The 15,838-nt window shown below is 47.3% G+C and overlaps 1 protein-coding gene across 1 annotated transcript; it reads left to right on the forward strand.

Annotated features, from left to right (window-relative positions):
* Window positions 1-2,024: 2,024 nt before the first annotated feature.
* On the forward strand, window positions 2,025-13,705 carry nsd1a (nuclear receptor binding SET domain protein 1a; the record flags this gene model as incomplete). Its single annotated transcript, XM_080526987.1, has 24 exons — window positions 2,025-2,837; window positions 3,180-3,321; window positions 3,816-3,988; window positions 4,114-6,199; window positions 6,293-6,411; window positions 6,564-6,732; window positions 6,923-7,014; window positions 7,248-7,304; window positions 7,408-7,468; window positions 7,597-7,784; window positions 7,928-8,071; window positions 8,306-8,429; window positions 9,061-9,258; window positions 9,658-9,837; window positions 10,133-10,289; window positions 10,439-10,644; window positions 10,821-10,933; window positions 11,181-11,450; window positions 11,646-11,762; window positions 12,031-12,172; window positions 12,315-12,421; window positions 12,577-12,781; window positions 12,900-13,444; window positions 13,481-13,705. The coding sequence occupies 24 exons, from the start codon at window positions 2,025-2,027 to the stop codon at window positions 13,703-13,705; spliced, it is 6,633 nt and encodes a 2,210-aa protein (XP_080383113.1).
* Between the last annotated feature and the right edge of the window lie 2,133 nt (window positions 13,706-15,838).

Here is a 15,838-nt window from a genome sequence, read left to right on the forward strand (position 1 = left end):
AAGTAGCTGAAGTACACCTATGTCAGGTGTGCATGACATAGTGTCAATTTAGTCAACATCAAATTATTAACATAAATACATAGCAAAATGTAGACTACCATTTGGTACCCTTTAAAAAAACAATTGAAAACAGCAAATTGAAGCTTGCTCTGTCCTGTTCTGGGTACAGCGCGACCTTCTTGAAACGGCCTCTGGAGTTTAAAAATATCTGCATTGATCAGTGAAGAGCAGCTCAGGAAAATAAATGTTTGTCAGGTAATATACAATTATTTTATCAGGGTAAATGGGGTAGGCCGATAACAAACAACAGTCAACTCAATGTCGCAATGTGCGTTTGATGACAATTGTGCAACACGAACGGTTGATTATAGTAGGCCACGGTGTGCGCCTTTTGTGTAGTCGCCTTAGATACAATTAGATGCCTGCATTTATGTTTTTGATTTCAAAACGTGGTGTATGTAAATAGCATAGTATTGCATGACTATTGAGAGTGTGCTGTCTATGGATGACGGTAAGGCGTTTGTTTTTTTTTTTTACCCTAATGACATGTTTATTGCCGCCGATGTTTTGATGCGCTGGGGCCTATTTTCTCCCCTGTCAATATGTCGCATATAACTACAAAGTAACTACAGTTCGGCTGGTTGAACCCACGCGCTTTTCTCGATGAGCACATCAGCATTTGTGGACACATTCGTGTTCACTTTTACTGCTATCCAAAATGGAGGAAGTTACGCCTTTGTTGGGATAAGGAAACAAATGGCGAAATGCTTTATCAATTATAGGCCCACTATACTCATTCCCTCACAAAACCCAATGTATAGTAGACTATAGCCTAACACATGTTAATGTTTACTAACACACACGGGATAACACTGGAAAATCATATCCCTGCCGCTCTTTCATTTCTACACCTCTATCTGAGAGGAGCTGTGTGTGTGTGTGTGTGTGGAGGGTGAGTGCCCCGGCCCAGTGTGCAGTGTGTGCTGCAGACGGGGGGTTGGGTGGCTGTGCCGATTGGTTGCTCACCAACATAGTCAGTCGGTCTGGGCTTGTTTTAACATAACCAAGGGGCATTTCGACAGCACGCAAACAATCATGTAGTAAATAATATGATATTGTTATTGTTAGGGACTAAGGTGGGGGGGGTATTGGCTTCTGCAGCACTAGATGCCAAGTAAATGGAAGGCTTTCATTTTATTTAGTCAATTGGTGACTTGTGTTTTTTTGAAGGGCCGCCGCTGATGAGGCGATGAAGTGGAGAGAATGAGAGAGTCTTGGCCTAGTGCAGATCCGGATTGTGCAGATCCGCTTTCACAAATCGAAAAAAACACACGCTTCATGCCCAAAACTAAAGGACCCGCTGTTGGTTTCATTGTAACCGACCTCCAAATGGTAAGATTGTAGCGTTTCTTTCCGTTCGAAGTCGTATTGATACATGTTTCGAACAGTCCTATTGTGAGTTAATGATCGCTTCCTATGTCGGGTTATAGCTGGCTACAGGCTATTTGTGTCTGAGTTCTGTCGCTTTTCTGATGATGGCATTACTGTATTGCCCTCTCTAGTTTAGACAGTGCGAATAATGCACACAGGCTATTATTTCATTGTCGGCGTTTTTTTTTTACATCAACAAAACGGTGTAGGCTGGATTGTATTAAACTGTGAATGGAACATGAGGGAGCAGCCAGGTCATTAGCCAGATCTTTTTGTCTTCTGTCACTACGGACGGCCTCAGAAGCCAGCAATGTCGGCTTATTACGTGTGTGTGGTGCATGGCTGTACGGTCCTTTGTATTGTCGCATAGATTTTAGGTAGCAACAATGTATCGACTACTACACTGAGGTTTACATTCATTCATGTGTGGTTAACCATTTTTTCTTAAATATTGTATTCCAAACAGTGCAAGTCACAATATCAATCCTTCTGTTTTTGTATTGGAAAAACAACTTTAGGCCTAATTCACTTATTATAAAGATACGAAGTAACCAGTATCTTTGTTTTATATGACAGGAAGGAGCCATGACAACATGAATCAGTCATACAGACGGGCTGTTAGAGGTGGCTCAGCGTATGGCTCAGGCCAGCCAGAGCTGAGGTCCCCCAATGGCCTCACAACTACTTCCTATGGAAACCAGTGCAGCAGCTCCAAGCGTGGCTCGGACCAACCACCGGCCATGGCAACCTCCACCCTCAAACAGGCGCCTACCTATGGGTACAATCAGCCAGAGAGATCTCACTGCTACAGCCCCCTAAGAAGACTCCAGGACCTCACCACTATGGTCCACAGGCCGGAGCCGGGGGGGCAGCAGAAGGACCTCCATGGCAGGAATCATTTGCACGCTCAGAGTCCCAGTGGAGGCACTAATTTCGGGTCTCCCCAAGTACAACTACCCCCATCTCCAGGTAATGATGAAACAGAACCCTATGAGTCCATCCGGGATGTGGATAAGAACGGCTTCTCTCCCCACAGTCCTGACAGCATGGAACGCTGCTCTCCCATCCCTAACGGCTACCTGCATTTCGAGTCGACCTTGTTTGACAGTGGAGACATCAAGGAGGAGGGGGATTTGGTACCGTTTCAACGCTCCCCAAAGCTAGGCCGAGAGAGGACTGCTCCAGACTCTAACACCACCTCCAGTTCAGGGGGGAACCATAGCTCCTACAAACCTGCTGACCTGATGGCTAAGACTATATCTGAACTAGACCCCACGCTAAGCCCCAGCGCCCTGCCTGATATCTCTATGGGAGACGGTTGGAGTATGGATGAGGATTCAGACAGCGATAGTGAACTGACTGCTACACCTGACCACCTCGTCTCACCTGTTGGCACCAACTCAAATGTGAGTTGTTGTTTTTTTATTATTTTTTTCTCTCTCATTGATGTCTAACCACACATCCATTACGGGTGGCTTGCAAAAGCTATCTGATTTTATCTAAAGTTACACTGTGCACTTCACTGTTTTACTATGCATAATACTGTTTGCTGATAAGCTAGATCATTTTTTAAAAATATTTATTTTAGACCAGCCTATTGTTTCCTTTTATTTGAACTTTGGATCCTTAAAGTGAATTTAAAATAGTGATTATTTTGATTGCAAACAATGCTCTATCATATTATAGTTAGCAAGGGTTTGAATTAAGGGATTATCCTATGATAATCTATTTGCCTTTGTGTTATTTAGCCCAACAGTCCAAAGAAGAAGCCTCATCCAGCAGTGAAGTACGTAGAGGGAGACCTGGTGTGGGCCAAGTTCAACCGGAGGCCCTGGTGGCCATGCAGGGTCATCTGTGACCCACAGGAGGGAACCCACACGCGTATGAAAGGTGGGAAGGCTTTTATTCTGGTTCAGGAGGGCACCCACACACTTATGAAAGGTGGGAAGGGCTTTTATCCTGGTTCAGGAGGGCACCCACACACGTATGAAAGGTGGGAAGGGCTTTTATCCTGGTTCAGGAGGGCACCCACACACGTATGAAAGGTGGGAAGGGCTTTTATCCTGGTTCAGGAGGGCACCCACACACGTATGAAAGGTGGGAAGGCCTTTTATCCTGGTTCAGGAGGGCACCCACACATGTATGAAAGGTGGGAAGGGGTTTCATCATGGTTGTCTGGAGGATTCTGACACCTACAGCAGACAGCTTAAATATAATTGGTTGTGGTATTTGGCTGTATGTTGTGGGGGCATCCAGTCACCAACACCTATCACCTTGAATCCATTGCATGATGTGTACATTTCCACTAATTTCGAAGCTTTTTAGATTTGCTCACTATCTCATAGTGGACCTGGTGGTGCCTTTACCAATGTTTGTTGTCGCAGTTCCCAGTCGCCGGCCATGCCGTATGTATTTCCTGGAGACTGTGGGAGAGATAGCAGACTATGCCTGGGTTCCTGGGAAAGCTACTTTCCTTTTCGTCGGAGGCCATCAGTTCGAGAACCTGCCAGTGCTGAGACGGAGAGGGAAGCAGAGAGAAAAAGACTACAAATACACGGTAACTACAGATATCTTTCAACGTGTCTCACTGGATGTTTTAATAATTTATCTAACAATGTCTCATTATACACTTAGTATACGTATACGAGTACATCTAGGAAATGACAATTATCTTCCTTGCAGATACCCAAGCGTCTATTGGAGTCATGGAAAGTGAGCGTGCTTGAAGCAGAGTTCCTACTTCCTGATCTACGGCGGAACACTGATGTCTCCTCCATCACCGCTGCCTCCAACATCGAAGAGCGGGTGCCCACCCCACTGCCTGATGAAAAGCCATCAGAGGCCCCTTCCTGCTCCTCTGACCTCACTGCAACACGCACAACACTTAGTCCTCCCCCCAATGGAAACAAGGATCCCCCCATCATGAACTTACCTGCAGTCAACCAAGGCAGCAAAAAGAAACCTTGTAAGAAGAAGAAGAGCCTGTCGGAAATATTTGGCAATATAGTTGGAGGACTCAATGAATCACCTAGCATCATAGAGGTAGTCAGACAAATGCCAGCACCAGCTGATTCACAAAAAGAAGAGCCTAAGGAGTCCCCATATTCAGACCTTGAGTCTGTACCAAGGATCCTGTGCCCTAAACGGTCAGAGAAACCTTCAAAACCGGACACAGAAAAACCTTCAAAACCAGACACAGAGAAACCTTCAAAACCAGACACAGAGAAATCTTCCAAACCGCACACAGAGAAACCTTCCACACCGCACACAGAGAAACCTTCCACACCGCACACAGAGAAACCTTCAAAACCGCACACAGAGAAACCTGCCAAACCAGACACAGAGAAACGGGGCAAGAGGGAGTGTGCTCCCAGAAAGGCCAAAGACAAGTGTCTCGATCAGTGTTTGGCTCTGGCTCCTAAGAGTGCTCACTCTGGCTCCCCAAGCCTTTCAGCAAACAAATCAAATTCGAATTCTCTTAATTCTCACTCTCTGCGTCTCCCTGCCAGTAGTCGTCTGATGACAAGAGCCCTGAAAGCTGAGGAAGAAACAGAGCTGAAGGAGGCTCTGGCCTCAAGCCAAAACTCAACAGATGATGATGTGCATTTTGAAGATGATATGCATAGTAATGCTCAGGTCAAAACAGAGTTGTCTCCTACCAGATATTCACAAAACAAGGCATTATCCTCTGGAAGCCACAGCTCTCCAAAAACACACCTCAAGTTAACCAGTAGCAAGACTGATAAAAAGCATGTGCATAATGGCTCATTCATAAACTCTGAGGCTGTGACACCGGGGTCCAGTGATTCCAAAATATGCCCTATTAGAATTAAGAAGGAGAACATAGTGTCAGACATGTCCTCCTGCTCTTCCCCATCCTTATCCCTCTCTCCCATCGACCCGTTCCTGGATGTCAAGGAGCTGTCCTTCAAATCCCTAGTGAAGGAAGAAAGTGACTCCAGTGAGTCGAGCACTTTTCAACCTGATGTCAATTACAAGTTCAGTACCTTCTTAATGCTTCTTAAGGACATGCATGATACCAGGGAGAAGGAGGGCAAGCCCCTGACATTACCCCCCTCACCTGCCCTGATCAAGGAGGAGCCCATGGTTATCCCTAGCCCCCCCCCACCAGGGGACGACAGCCTGAGAGACTGGACAGCAGGGACCAAATTGCAAAACGGCCAGCACGGGAAATCCCTGACAACCAAGAGCACACAGACTAATTCCAAGGCAAGGACTAAAGCCATCATGAAAAACGACACTTACAAATGTGAAACGAAACCGGTTCTCTCCTCTCTCGCGATGAACGCCGACAAGCATCGTAGAAAGCAGCGGCCACCAGCCAAGTTGAAAACCAGTGTTGGTGGCCTGTGTTCTGAGCTGGCGGATCTGGCCTACGGGAGAGAGTTTGTCAGTGGTCATGCTGATCTGGCCGAACCTGGGTTCAGTGGTCCTCCTCCCCCTCTCGCTCCGACTGACCCCTCAGCCTCCTACCTCGATAAGAGCACTGCTGGTACCAAAGCGGCGCCAAAGAAGCGCTGGCAGGCGTTTGAGGAGAGCCCTGGTCAGGCAGGGAAGCCCAAGGTCGGCGAGGCCCTGGGGGGCTTGTCCTCACCAACGGTGCCTGCAGAGCTGCACAACGGGCTCTACAGTGACGGCCTGGGAGGAACGTCAGACCCAGTCAGTTCATCTGATCTGAATCTGGGGGTGGAGAAAGGAGGACAGGAGGACGGGAGCTGCACACACGCCTCTGAGAAGAACGACACGGGTAAGGTTCTAATTGGTTTTGTTACCGGCAGCATGTGAAAAATCGCATAATGCCTTAATTTTTTTATGACGCATGTTTTTTGGGGTTCCATAGCACATTCTGAAAACAAAAGGCTTCGGAAACCCAGTAAAAGACTCCTGGAATCATCAGAGGAGTATGAACAAATTTTCTCAAAGAAAAAGGTGAAGAAAACTCTGGATGCCCCCAAGGAGGTAACATATGGAACTTTCATTTTTCAATCCCATATCACTGAGTTGTCATGCCCCAAAAGCCCTTCATTGTGTGAAATTCCCAACCTTGTGATTCCACTCATGATTCTTAATCTAATTATAAGGTTACCACCTGTGACTCACCTGTCCCTCAGATCTATGGACCAAACGATTATACAACTCTAACCTCGACTTCTGGGGAGTCAACCATGTCTCCAGCAGCCCTGGAACAGAGTGTGTCTCAAGATGGCCTCCCTGACTCCTTCACCCCAACCACAGCAGAACCCGAGTCTTCAGACGAGACAAAACCTCTTCTGCAATCTGGTAGGCTGTGAATGATTTTTCTAAATCTACTATTTTGTAAACTACCGCACCTTTCTAACAGCAATTGTGATGTAAAGGAAGGTGGCTGGTATGTTGCACCGGAACTCAATTTTATTTTTATAATGATTTATTATAATAGACAATGTGATAATATACAAAGTTTTATTGTTCGGTTATTGCTCAGCTCCAGTATGCCAGGAGAGGAAGAGACCAAGGAAGCCATCTCACAAAGTCCTCGAGTGCACCATAGAGGAAGTGTCTGCCAGTCCCCCAAAGAAGAAGGTATGACAGGACCGAGAAATGCAGTTTAAGATAACATACAAAACATCCAAAAACTGGATGTTAGGTGTTTTTGTTGGCTGTTTTTCTTATTGTTGAGGTACGGTAATCTGTAATATTTTTTTTACGAGTGCAGGACAACATGAGCTCATGAGCTCAATGAATGATCACTTGCTATTCTGTTGCTCTCTCTTACTCAATTTATATCTCAACCAAATGTTCTGCTCTTAAACCAGGACTCAAAGAAACAGGGTGGATGGACTACAGAGAAGTCAGAAGTCAAGGACTCTCAGGTATGGCTGAATTAAATGTTTTCAATCATTTAGATTTGCCATTTTCCATTACAAATTCATCCTTCCACTTTGAGAGAGACCTAATGAAAGATTTCTATGACAGGTCGAATCTGTGAAGAAAGAAGTGCCTGTCACCAGCTCATCAAACACCTCTTCCCTCTCAGGTGAACGAATCTGTCCCCTAATCCCTCCTGAACCTTACCAAGCTGCTTATTCCTATGTCTGTGTGTTCAACCTTGGTTGCTTCTGTACTAGTCCAACATCCCTGTTGTGCCCCTGCATTGGTCCACAGATGCTACGCTGCCCTCAAAGAGCCCTGCTCCTCTGCGAGTGGCCTCCCCTGTCAGCCCCCCTGGTCCCACAACGCTCCAGGTCCCTAAGGAGGAGGAGGAGGCTGAGACGGAGGGCTGCAGTCCGGGGAAGCTCAGCGCCGGGGAGGGAGAGAGCCCGACCACCGGAGAGGCGACAGTCAAGTCTGAGGTCTGCTAAAGAGCCTTTTTCTTTTTTTGGTCATTCTGCTTGTGTGAATTGAACACAATGATGTTCGTCATAACCTGAGGTACCAGTAGCCTGTACAGGGGGGTTTTACTGGAGTAAAAAAACATCACTCCTTTATCTTCCAGGTTTTCTCCCCTGGGCTGAATGACAGTTTCTCCTCCGTTGGGGAGAGTCAGCTCCCTAGCATTAAGAGGCACACTACTGGAGGAGGAGGAAGTGGCGGCGGAGGAGGAGGAGGAGCTGCCTCATTGAAGGAGAATGTGTGTCAGGTGTGACAACCAATCAGGCCTCAGTATTGAGTGGTGTTTCCTTTGTTCTCTCCTCCGTGTTACAGTTAGAGCTCTCATATTGTCCTCTTGACGTGTGCAAGATAGTGTTCTCTGTACACTATCTCTAACGCTAACTCTTCTCTATACACTATCTCTAATGCTAATGTATACCACAAAATTGAGTGAAACCAAAGTTGTGTGTGTGTGCGTGCCTGTGTGTGCTTGCTTCTGCAGGTGTGCGAGAGGACGGGGGAGCTGCTACTGTGTGAGGGTCAGTGCTGTGCGGCGTTCCACCTGCAGTGTATCGGCCTATCAGAGAGCCCCAGGGGAAGGTTCACCTGCCGGGAGTGCGCTACCGGTTAGTACCTGACCCACACACCTGGGCCAACACACACCTGTGTGTGCAGACGCTCTGGTGTCTGTAAATGCTAAGTATTATTGTTATATCACGTTACACAAGTGAAGAGAGTAAAATTCTTAGGCTTCGGTTCCTGACATTGCAGCACGAGACAATAAGACAATAGGCGTAATTCAAGATAATAAAAAAGTGACAGTAGCAGTAGGAATGAGTAGAATAAGTGACAAATAAGACAACAATTAGCAATTAGTACAAATAGTAAATAAAATAGAGAGTTAAAGTAGAATGTCATGCAATGAGTATTGCACTCGGTGGCAGTGGTGTGAGAGGAAGTATTGAGTAAAGTGACTTTGAGCTTAAGGTTAGGTAGTCCGTATACATGGGGTGTGCTTGGGGATGATAGTCAGTTGTCTAAAGTAGGCTTGTTCATCAGCCTGATCGCCTGGGGGAAGTAGCTGTTGGTTAGCCTCTGAGTTTTGGCCCTGAGGCTCCGGAAGAGGCTTCGTCTTTTGGACGGCATCGGTTCAAACAGACTGTGGTTGGGGTGGCTGGGATCTTTGATGATCCTCTGGGCTTTGCTGACACACCATTTGTTATATATGTCCTGCTAACTGTTTTGTCTCCATTTCAGGGGTCCACACATGTTTTATGTGTAAGAAGTCCGGGGGTGACGTGAAGCGCTGTATGATCCCCATGTGTGGGAAGTTCTACCACACGGAGTGCACCATGACACACACCACTCAGATCCCGGGCAAAGGCTTCCGCTGCTCCCTGCACGTCTGCCTGTCCTGCCACATCACCAACCCCCTCAACCCCTGTAGCTCCAAAGGTAGGTTCTGTACGGCCTTCATAGAATCATAGAGTAGAAACAAAGCAGAGAAGCTAGTTGTTTCTGCTGCTTTGATGGAATATAAATAGATGGATATACAATAGATGGCAGTTTTTTTTTTCCTGGCTCAAGATAAGGCTTAGGTGGCAGAAGTTAGAAAGTGGAAGCTACGCACGCGTGTCCGAAAACCACTTTTGTGCTTGTTCTTATAATCGTCGTGCTGACATTTGAGATGTGAAAAAAAAAACTGAAATGCGTAACAAACATTTGAACATTTGAACATTTTAAATATTTATTGAAGGATTTGTAAACAACTAAAACGCCCGCTCAGTCGGGGAGGTGGAGCGTGCGTCATTCATGTGTGATTTTAACCTTTCCCCCCCCCTGTGTGTTGTGTAGGTCGTCTGACACGCTGTGTACGCTGCCCTGTTGCCTACCACGCAAATGACTACTGTTTAGCGGCAGGGAGTGTGGTTCTGGCCAACAGCAGCATCCTGTGTCCCAACCACTTCTCTGCCCGCAAGGGGGTCCGCAACCACGAACACATCAACGTCAGCTGGTGCTTCGTCTGCTCTGAAGGTCAGCCCCCTGGTTGGATTGGTTTCAATGGCTGTTTCTGTTGAATGTTGATTGATTTTATTTCATTGCCAGTGCCTCAGGCAAGGTAGGACTTCTGTGCACCCATATTGTTGTTAGTTATAAAGTAGTGACTGTGGTTATGAATCAGCCGTCACTCTCCCACTCAGTTGGGGGGTATGAATGCGTGTGTCATCTTTTTATTAGCTCTTGTCATCACAGCTCTAAGCTTTGAGAGGTCATTGAGTGGTCATGTGGTTTGCTGTGGCCAGCTGAATTTCCTGCTGTCTCCCTGTAGGGGGCAGTCTGCTGTGCTGTGAGTCTTGTCCCGCTGCCTTCCACCGAGAGTGTCTGAACATCGACATGCCTGTAGGCAGCTGGTTCTGTAATGACTGCCGGGCTGGGAAGAAGCCCCACTTCAAGGATATTTTGTGGGTCAAAGTGGGCAGATACAGGTCAGAACCACAACCCATGATGGTGTCCATATCTTGTTCAGATATGTTGTGTTTAAATTGCAAAAAACGTTTAGCAACAGCAACTGGAGAAGTGAACTGAACAGGTATTTATTGATCTGTGTTTGTTTCTCTGAATCCCGTCTGTTCAGATGGTGGCCCGCTGAAGTCCTGCTTCCCAAGAACACCCCAGAGAGTGTCCTGCGTATGAAACACGAGGTGGGCGAGTTCCCTGTGCAGTTCTTTGGCTCTAAGGACTACGTGTGGACCTACCAGGCCCGGGTCTTCCCATACATGGATGGAGATGCCAACAACAAGGAGAAGATGGGGAAGGGGGCTGACGCCATCTACAAGAAAGGTACCTGGTCTATCTCTAGAGCCCCTTGATCTATCTCACCACCAGGCAGCGATTCTGTTTGAGTCTATCCAAGAGTTTCTGATACCTTTTGACGGCTATCTCGGGCGGACTGTATGAGGGGTTGCCTTCTAGTTGTTACTTTGTTGAAAAGTGACCATGACATGTGTCCCGTTTAGCTCTGAATGAAGCTGCAGAGAGGTTCCGAGAGCTACAGGCAGAGAAAGAGATGAGACAGCTCCAGGAGGACAGGAGGAACGACAAGAAACCCCCTCCGTACAGACACATAAAGGTACTACCCAGGGGGCCCTGGGTGGCGTAACTCACTAAGGCGCGTGCCACGTAATCGCAGGGTAATCGACCTATCCTGCATGTCATCTCTTACCCATCCTTCCTATCAATCTCTACGGTTTCTCTCCCTATAAAGCAGAAATGGCCAAAGAAAAAAGACATAAAGGTGTTACCCTAACCCCTGCACCCACGTCGTCTGCCAGTCTCTCGCTGCCACGCCCTCGCTCTGATCCCCCCTTCCCTTCCAGGTGAATCGGCCAATCGGGAAGGTGCAGATCATCACGGCCGACCTATCGGAGGTGCCGCGCTGCAACTGCAAGGCCACGGACGAGAGCCCGTGCGGCGTGGACTCCGAGTGCATCAACCGCATGCTGATGTACGAGTGCAACCCCTCCGTGTGCGTGGCCGGGGAGCGCTGCCAGAACCAGGCCTTCACCAAGCGCCTGTACACCCAGGTGGAGATCTTCAGGACACTCTCCCGAGGCTGGGGCCTGCGGGCCGTCACCGACATGAAGAAGGTAAGCGAGCAGGTGTCCAGGAGGACAGTCAGTGTCCAGTCGGTTAGTCCTGTTGTTTTGTCCACACCTTACTTTTCTTTTATGACATGTTTAGGTTTTGGAGATGGCGAGAATGTTCTAAAACCGTACCGTTACATCTGTTTCATTGTATGCTGGACCGTAAGCGGAGCCCTGGTTGTCTTTTTTTCCCCTCAGGGGGCGTTTGTGAATGAGTACGTGGGGGAGGTGATCGACGAAGAGGAGTGCCGAGCTAGGATCCGACATGCCCAGGAGAACGACATCTGTAATTTCTACATGCTCACACTGGACAAGGTAGGGTCACGTCCATCCGTATGTACCGGGGGTTTGTTTGGCCTTAGATGAGCCAGAGACCACTGATCCAGGCATCACTTTCACAGCGTCTTTAACCACAGACAGCGGTGCTGGACAAACACTCCTATGGAGTTTATTATATATAGCAATTTAGGACGGTTTCATGACAGTATTGACAAATACTGTTGCTATTTTCAAAATCCGTGGTTATACCGTATAACCGCCCAACCCTAGTGCTAAACCAGGTTTGTGTGTCTGGTGTTGTCAGGACCGGCTCATCGACGCCGGGCCCAAGGGGAACCAGGCCCGCTTCATGAACCACTGCTGCCAGCCTAACTGTGAGACCCAGAAGTGGACGGTGAACGGGGACACCAGGGTGGGCCTCTTTGCCCTGGAGGACATCCCTAAAGGTGGGGAAAAGCACCAGAAACTGGCCAGTGTGTCTGAAGCTTTGTCTTAATCAAAACATAAAAACATAGCAGAATAGAGCTCATATAACACCACAACATGTGTTCTATGTATGTATATCATGTTTGTTTGTTTTTGCTGTAGGTGTGGAACTCACCTTCAACTACAACCTGGAGTGTCTAGGCAACGGGAAGACAGTGTGTAAATGTGGGGCGCCTAACTGCAGTGGCTTCCTTGGTGTCAGACCAAAGGTAAGACCCATAATGCAGAGCAAGGAACATACTGCTTTTTATTGTTGATGGTCGAATAAAGAAATAAAATATAGCAACAAAATAAGTAGAGTATCACTTAGAGAAGGCAGACTGATGACGTTCAGCCTCTAAAGGATCCACCTCTGTGTTTCTAGAACCAGCCGTCGGCTGAGAAGCTGAAGCTGAAGGAGGGAAAGAAGAAGGTCCAGGTGAAACGCAAGACCAAGCTGGAGGTGACCAAGGAGAGGGAGGACGAGTGCTTCAGCTGTGGTGACGGGGGACAGATTGTGTCCTGCAAGAAGCCTGGCTGCCCCAAGGTCTATCATGCAGACTGCCTCAACCTGTCTAAGAGACCTGCAGGTGAGTGAGGGGGAGAGGAACCACCTCCACAAGACCTTAAATTTGACCCTAACCCCCCAAAAAATTCCTACCTGTATCTGTTCCTCAGTTGTAACAGTTGATTCTGTGCCTGTTTCAGGGCGTTGGGAATGCCCTTGGCATCAGTGTGACATCTGTGGACAAGAAGCCGCCTCCTTCTGTGAGATGTGCCCCAGCTCCTTCTGCAAGCAGCACCGTGAGGCCATGCTCTTTATCTCCAAGCTGGACGGGCGGCTCTCCTGCAGCGAGCATGATCCCTGTGGGCCTGACCCGCTGGAGCCAGGGGAGATCCGAGAGTATGTGCCTGACATGACCTCCATGAGGCCTGGGGGCATGGCTCTGCCTCTCCCCCTGTCCATGGTTCCCCCCAGACCTCTGTCCACCACTTCCATCCCCTCTGCTGCTGACCTTTCCCAGCCAGCCCCACCGCCCCCCTCTGAAAGCCACGTCCTCAACGTCTCTAAGACCTCTACCTCCTTCAGGCCTCCCAGCAGCCCCTACCTGTCAGACAGCGCAGATGGAACGCTGCACTCCCCTCACTCCTCCTACAAGGATGAGAAAGAGGAGGAGGAGGAGGAGGAGGACGATCCTGGGGAGGAAGGAGATCTGGAAGATGGGGAGGTGGATGGGTTGGAAGACGAGGAGGTTGAGGAGGAGGAGGAGGAGGAGGAAGAAGATGAACAAGAAGAGGAGGATGAGGAAGGGGAAGAGATGGAGGTAGTTGAGGATGAGGAGGAAGAAGAACTGTATGAGGGAGTACTGGAGGAGGAGGAGGAGGAGGAGGAGGAAGGTGGGGATGTGTATGACACCTGGGGGGACTATATGGAGGAGGACCCTGATGATGAGGGGGAGGTAGAGGGGGAAGACATGGAGGAGTGGGGGAGAGTGGAGGATGAGGAGAAGTGAACTCTTTTACATCCCTACTCTGACGCTTTGTGGAGAGACTTCCTCTCCAGACCAGAGGGACATTCAGAGAGACTGTCTTGGTGGTACCAAGCCAAATGCAGAGAGGGACCTTTGTGTTGGTACTGCATTGCCTTTCCATCCCCTGTGCTGTGGACTAACGTAAGGGGTGAGAACTGGTGCTAAAGGGGTGTGGGCTGACCCGTTCAGTCTGTAGTCCTTCTGTTGATATGTTTATTAGTGTCTGGTGCTGTTTGGTTCTTTTCCTCCTCTCAAAGTTGTTTACATTTTTGCTTTTTTTTTACGTTTGGAAAACAAAGGATGAGCACTCTCACCTGGCCACAGATGTGACATCATTGTTGTAATCCTCAGTCATGATTTAGGAACTAGACCGGTTATCATGAATCAAATATATAATATTTCCACAGATAACCTACTGGTTAAGGCTATTTAGAAGCTATGAATTATATCATCTAAATCTAAAATGTATTATAAAAAAAAAAGTCATCGGTCTTGTCTGGAGAATGATATCATTATTTTCATCCAACCTCCCAACCCTGTGTCACATCCAACCTCCCTACCCTGTGTCACATCCAACCTCCCTACCCTGTGTCACATCCAACCTCCCTACCCTGTGTCACATCCAACCTCCCTACCCTGTGTCACATCCAACCTCCCTACCGTGTGTCACATCTGAATCTGATTACTAATTATTCATGACATGAAAACTGTATGACACGACGAGAAGTAACATTCCATTCTCCCATCACTCACTGTCAGTAGTGCACACGGCACCGTTGTTCCATAGAATTAGAGTGAAATGTAACCAATTCTCATGCCATGGTTCCATTACTGTGTGTTCCCTTATAAGGTAATTCAAAGGTCACATCCGGAATGAGTGTCAGTTGTCTGTTGGTCAGAGAGAGAGAGATGAGCTGTCACAGTTGATCCTGCGTTGTTGTATTCAGTTGAACTGCATATGACTGAGTGATGAAGGTGTATGTTTGAGTGAACACTCGTGTCTGCTGTTATTAAAACAAGCAATACAAGTCATGGATAAACGAATGGCCTAAAGAACAATGCGTATTAGAGTTTTATGAACCTAGAGTTTTATACATCCGAATTGCGTGTTGTGGTGTGTAACCCTTTTTAACACATGACCCTTAGTTTAGACTCGGCATTGTCTGGAATGCTGTTTTGGTTGCATCGTTACAACTAGTTGTTGGTGACTGATATGTCGAGCGGGATGTCTCATGTTCTCATAATTATCATGGGTGCAGCTTTTTCACCTGTGGGTGGCTGTCACTCTGAAGCTTTGGAAAATGCTGCCGTTCTCCATGTGTATGTTCCAGAACTTGTACTTCAGTTCATAACGTTTGTGTAATGGTGTGTGCACTGTGCACATACTGTACATGAAACTACAATACTACTCCCAACACACACAAGGCACACTGGTCTGTTTTGATGTTAAATCTTCACAACTGTTTCTTATGCTTTTTGTCTAGTATGAATATAGATGGATCGTGCCTCCGTTCAACCATTTTTTTTAATGTCAAAGATGTCAGATGGTCAGGTAGTAATCATGAGTACTTTTACATTTTCACCCAAATTGCTTTGAATTCAAAGGGCATAGTTCACTCCAACATCAAAAGTAACTACAATCTGTTTGTCTGCCTAAAACAAAATATCAAACTACAGGCCTGCCTTTCTGATCAGTGAGGAAGCACCTCGCTGCTGGTGATATTTGTACCGTCATTCACGCTCAGCTAGAACAAGTCAAGTATGGAAGTGGAATTGGTCAACATGCAACCCTATGAAAAAGCATTATGAATCCCCATATGTTCCATGCCATAGTTTTAAAATGAAATGACAACACTTGGCTGTATGTTTGAGAGTTGAAGAGCAATGTCAACTATGTAAAGTGTGCGCAGTTGACCTTACAGTCCCCAATATTCTGCTTTTTAAAACAATCAATCAGGTCCCAACACATATTGAGACGTAAATATGTAAACTAATCATGAACTGTATTCCCAAACGTTTAAAGCACTACCATTCTACTTTATCTGCCCATCAATGTGTCAACAAGTCCTGCATCACACACATAAGGACAGAAGAATAGATGTACTTTTTCTGCCT

The sequence above is a fragment of the Nansenia antarctica genome (assembly GCF_963989245.1).
Source record: "Nansenia antarctica genome assembly, chromosome: 3".
In the NCBI taxonomy this organism is placed as follows: domain Eukaryota; kingdom Metazoa; phylum Chordata; class Actinopteri; order Argentiniformes; family Microstomatidae; genus Nansenia; species Nansenia antarctica.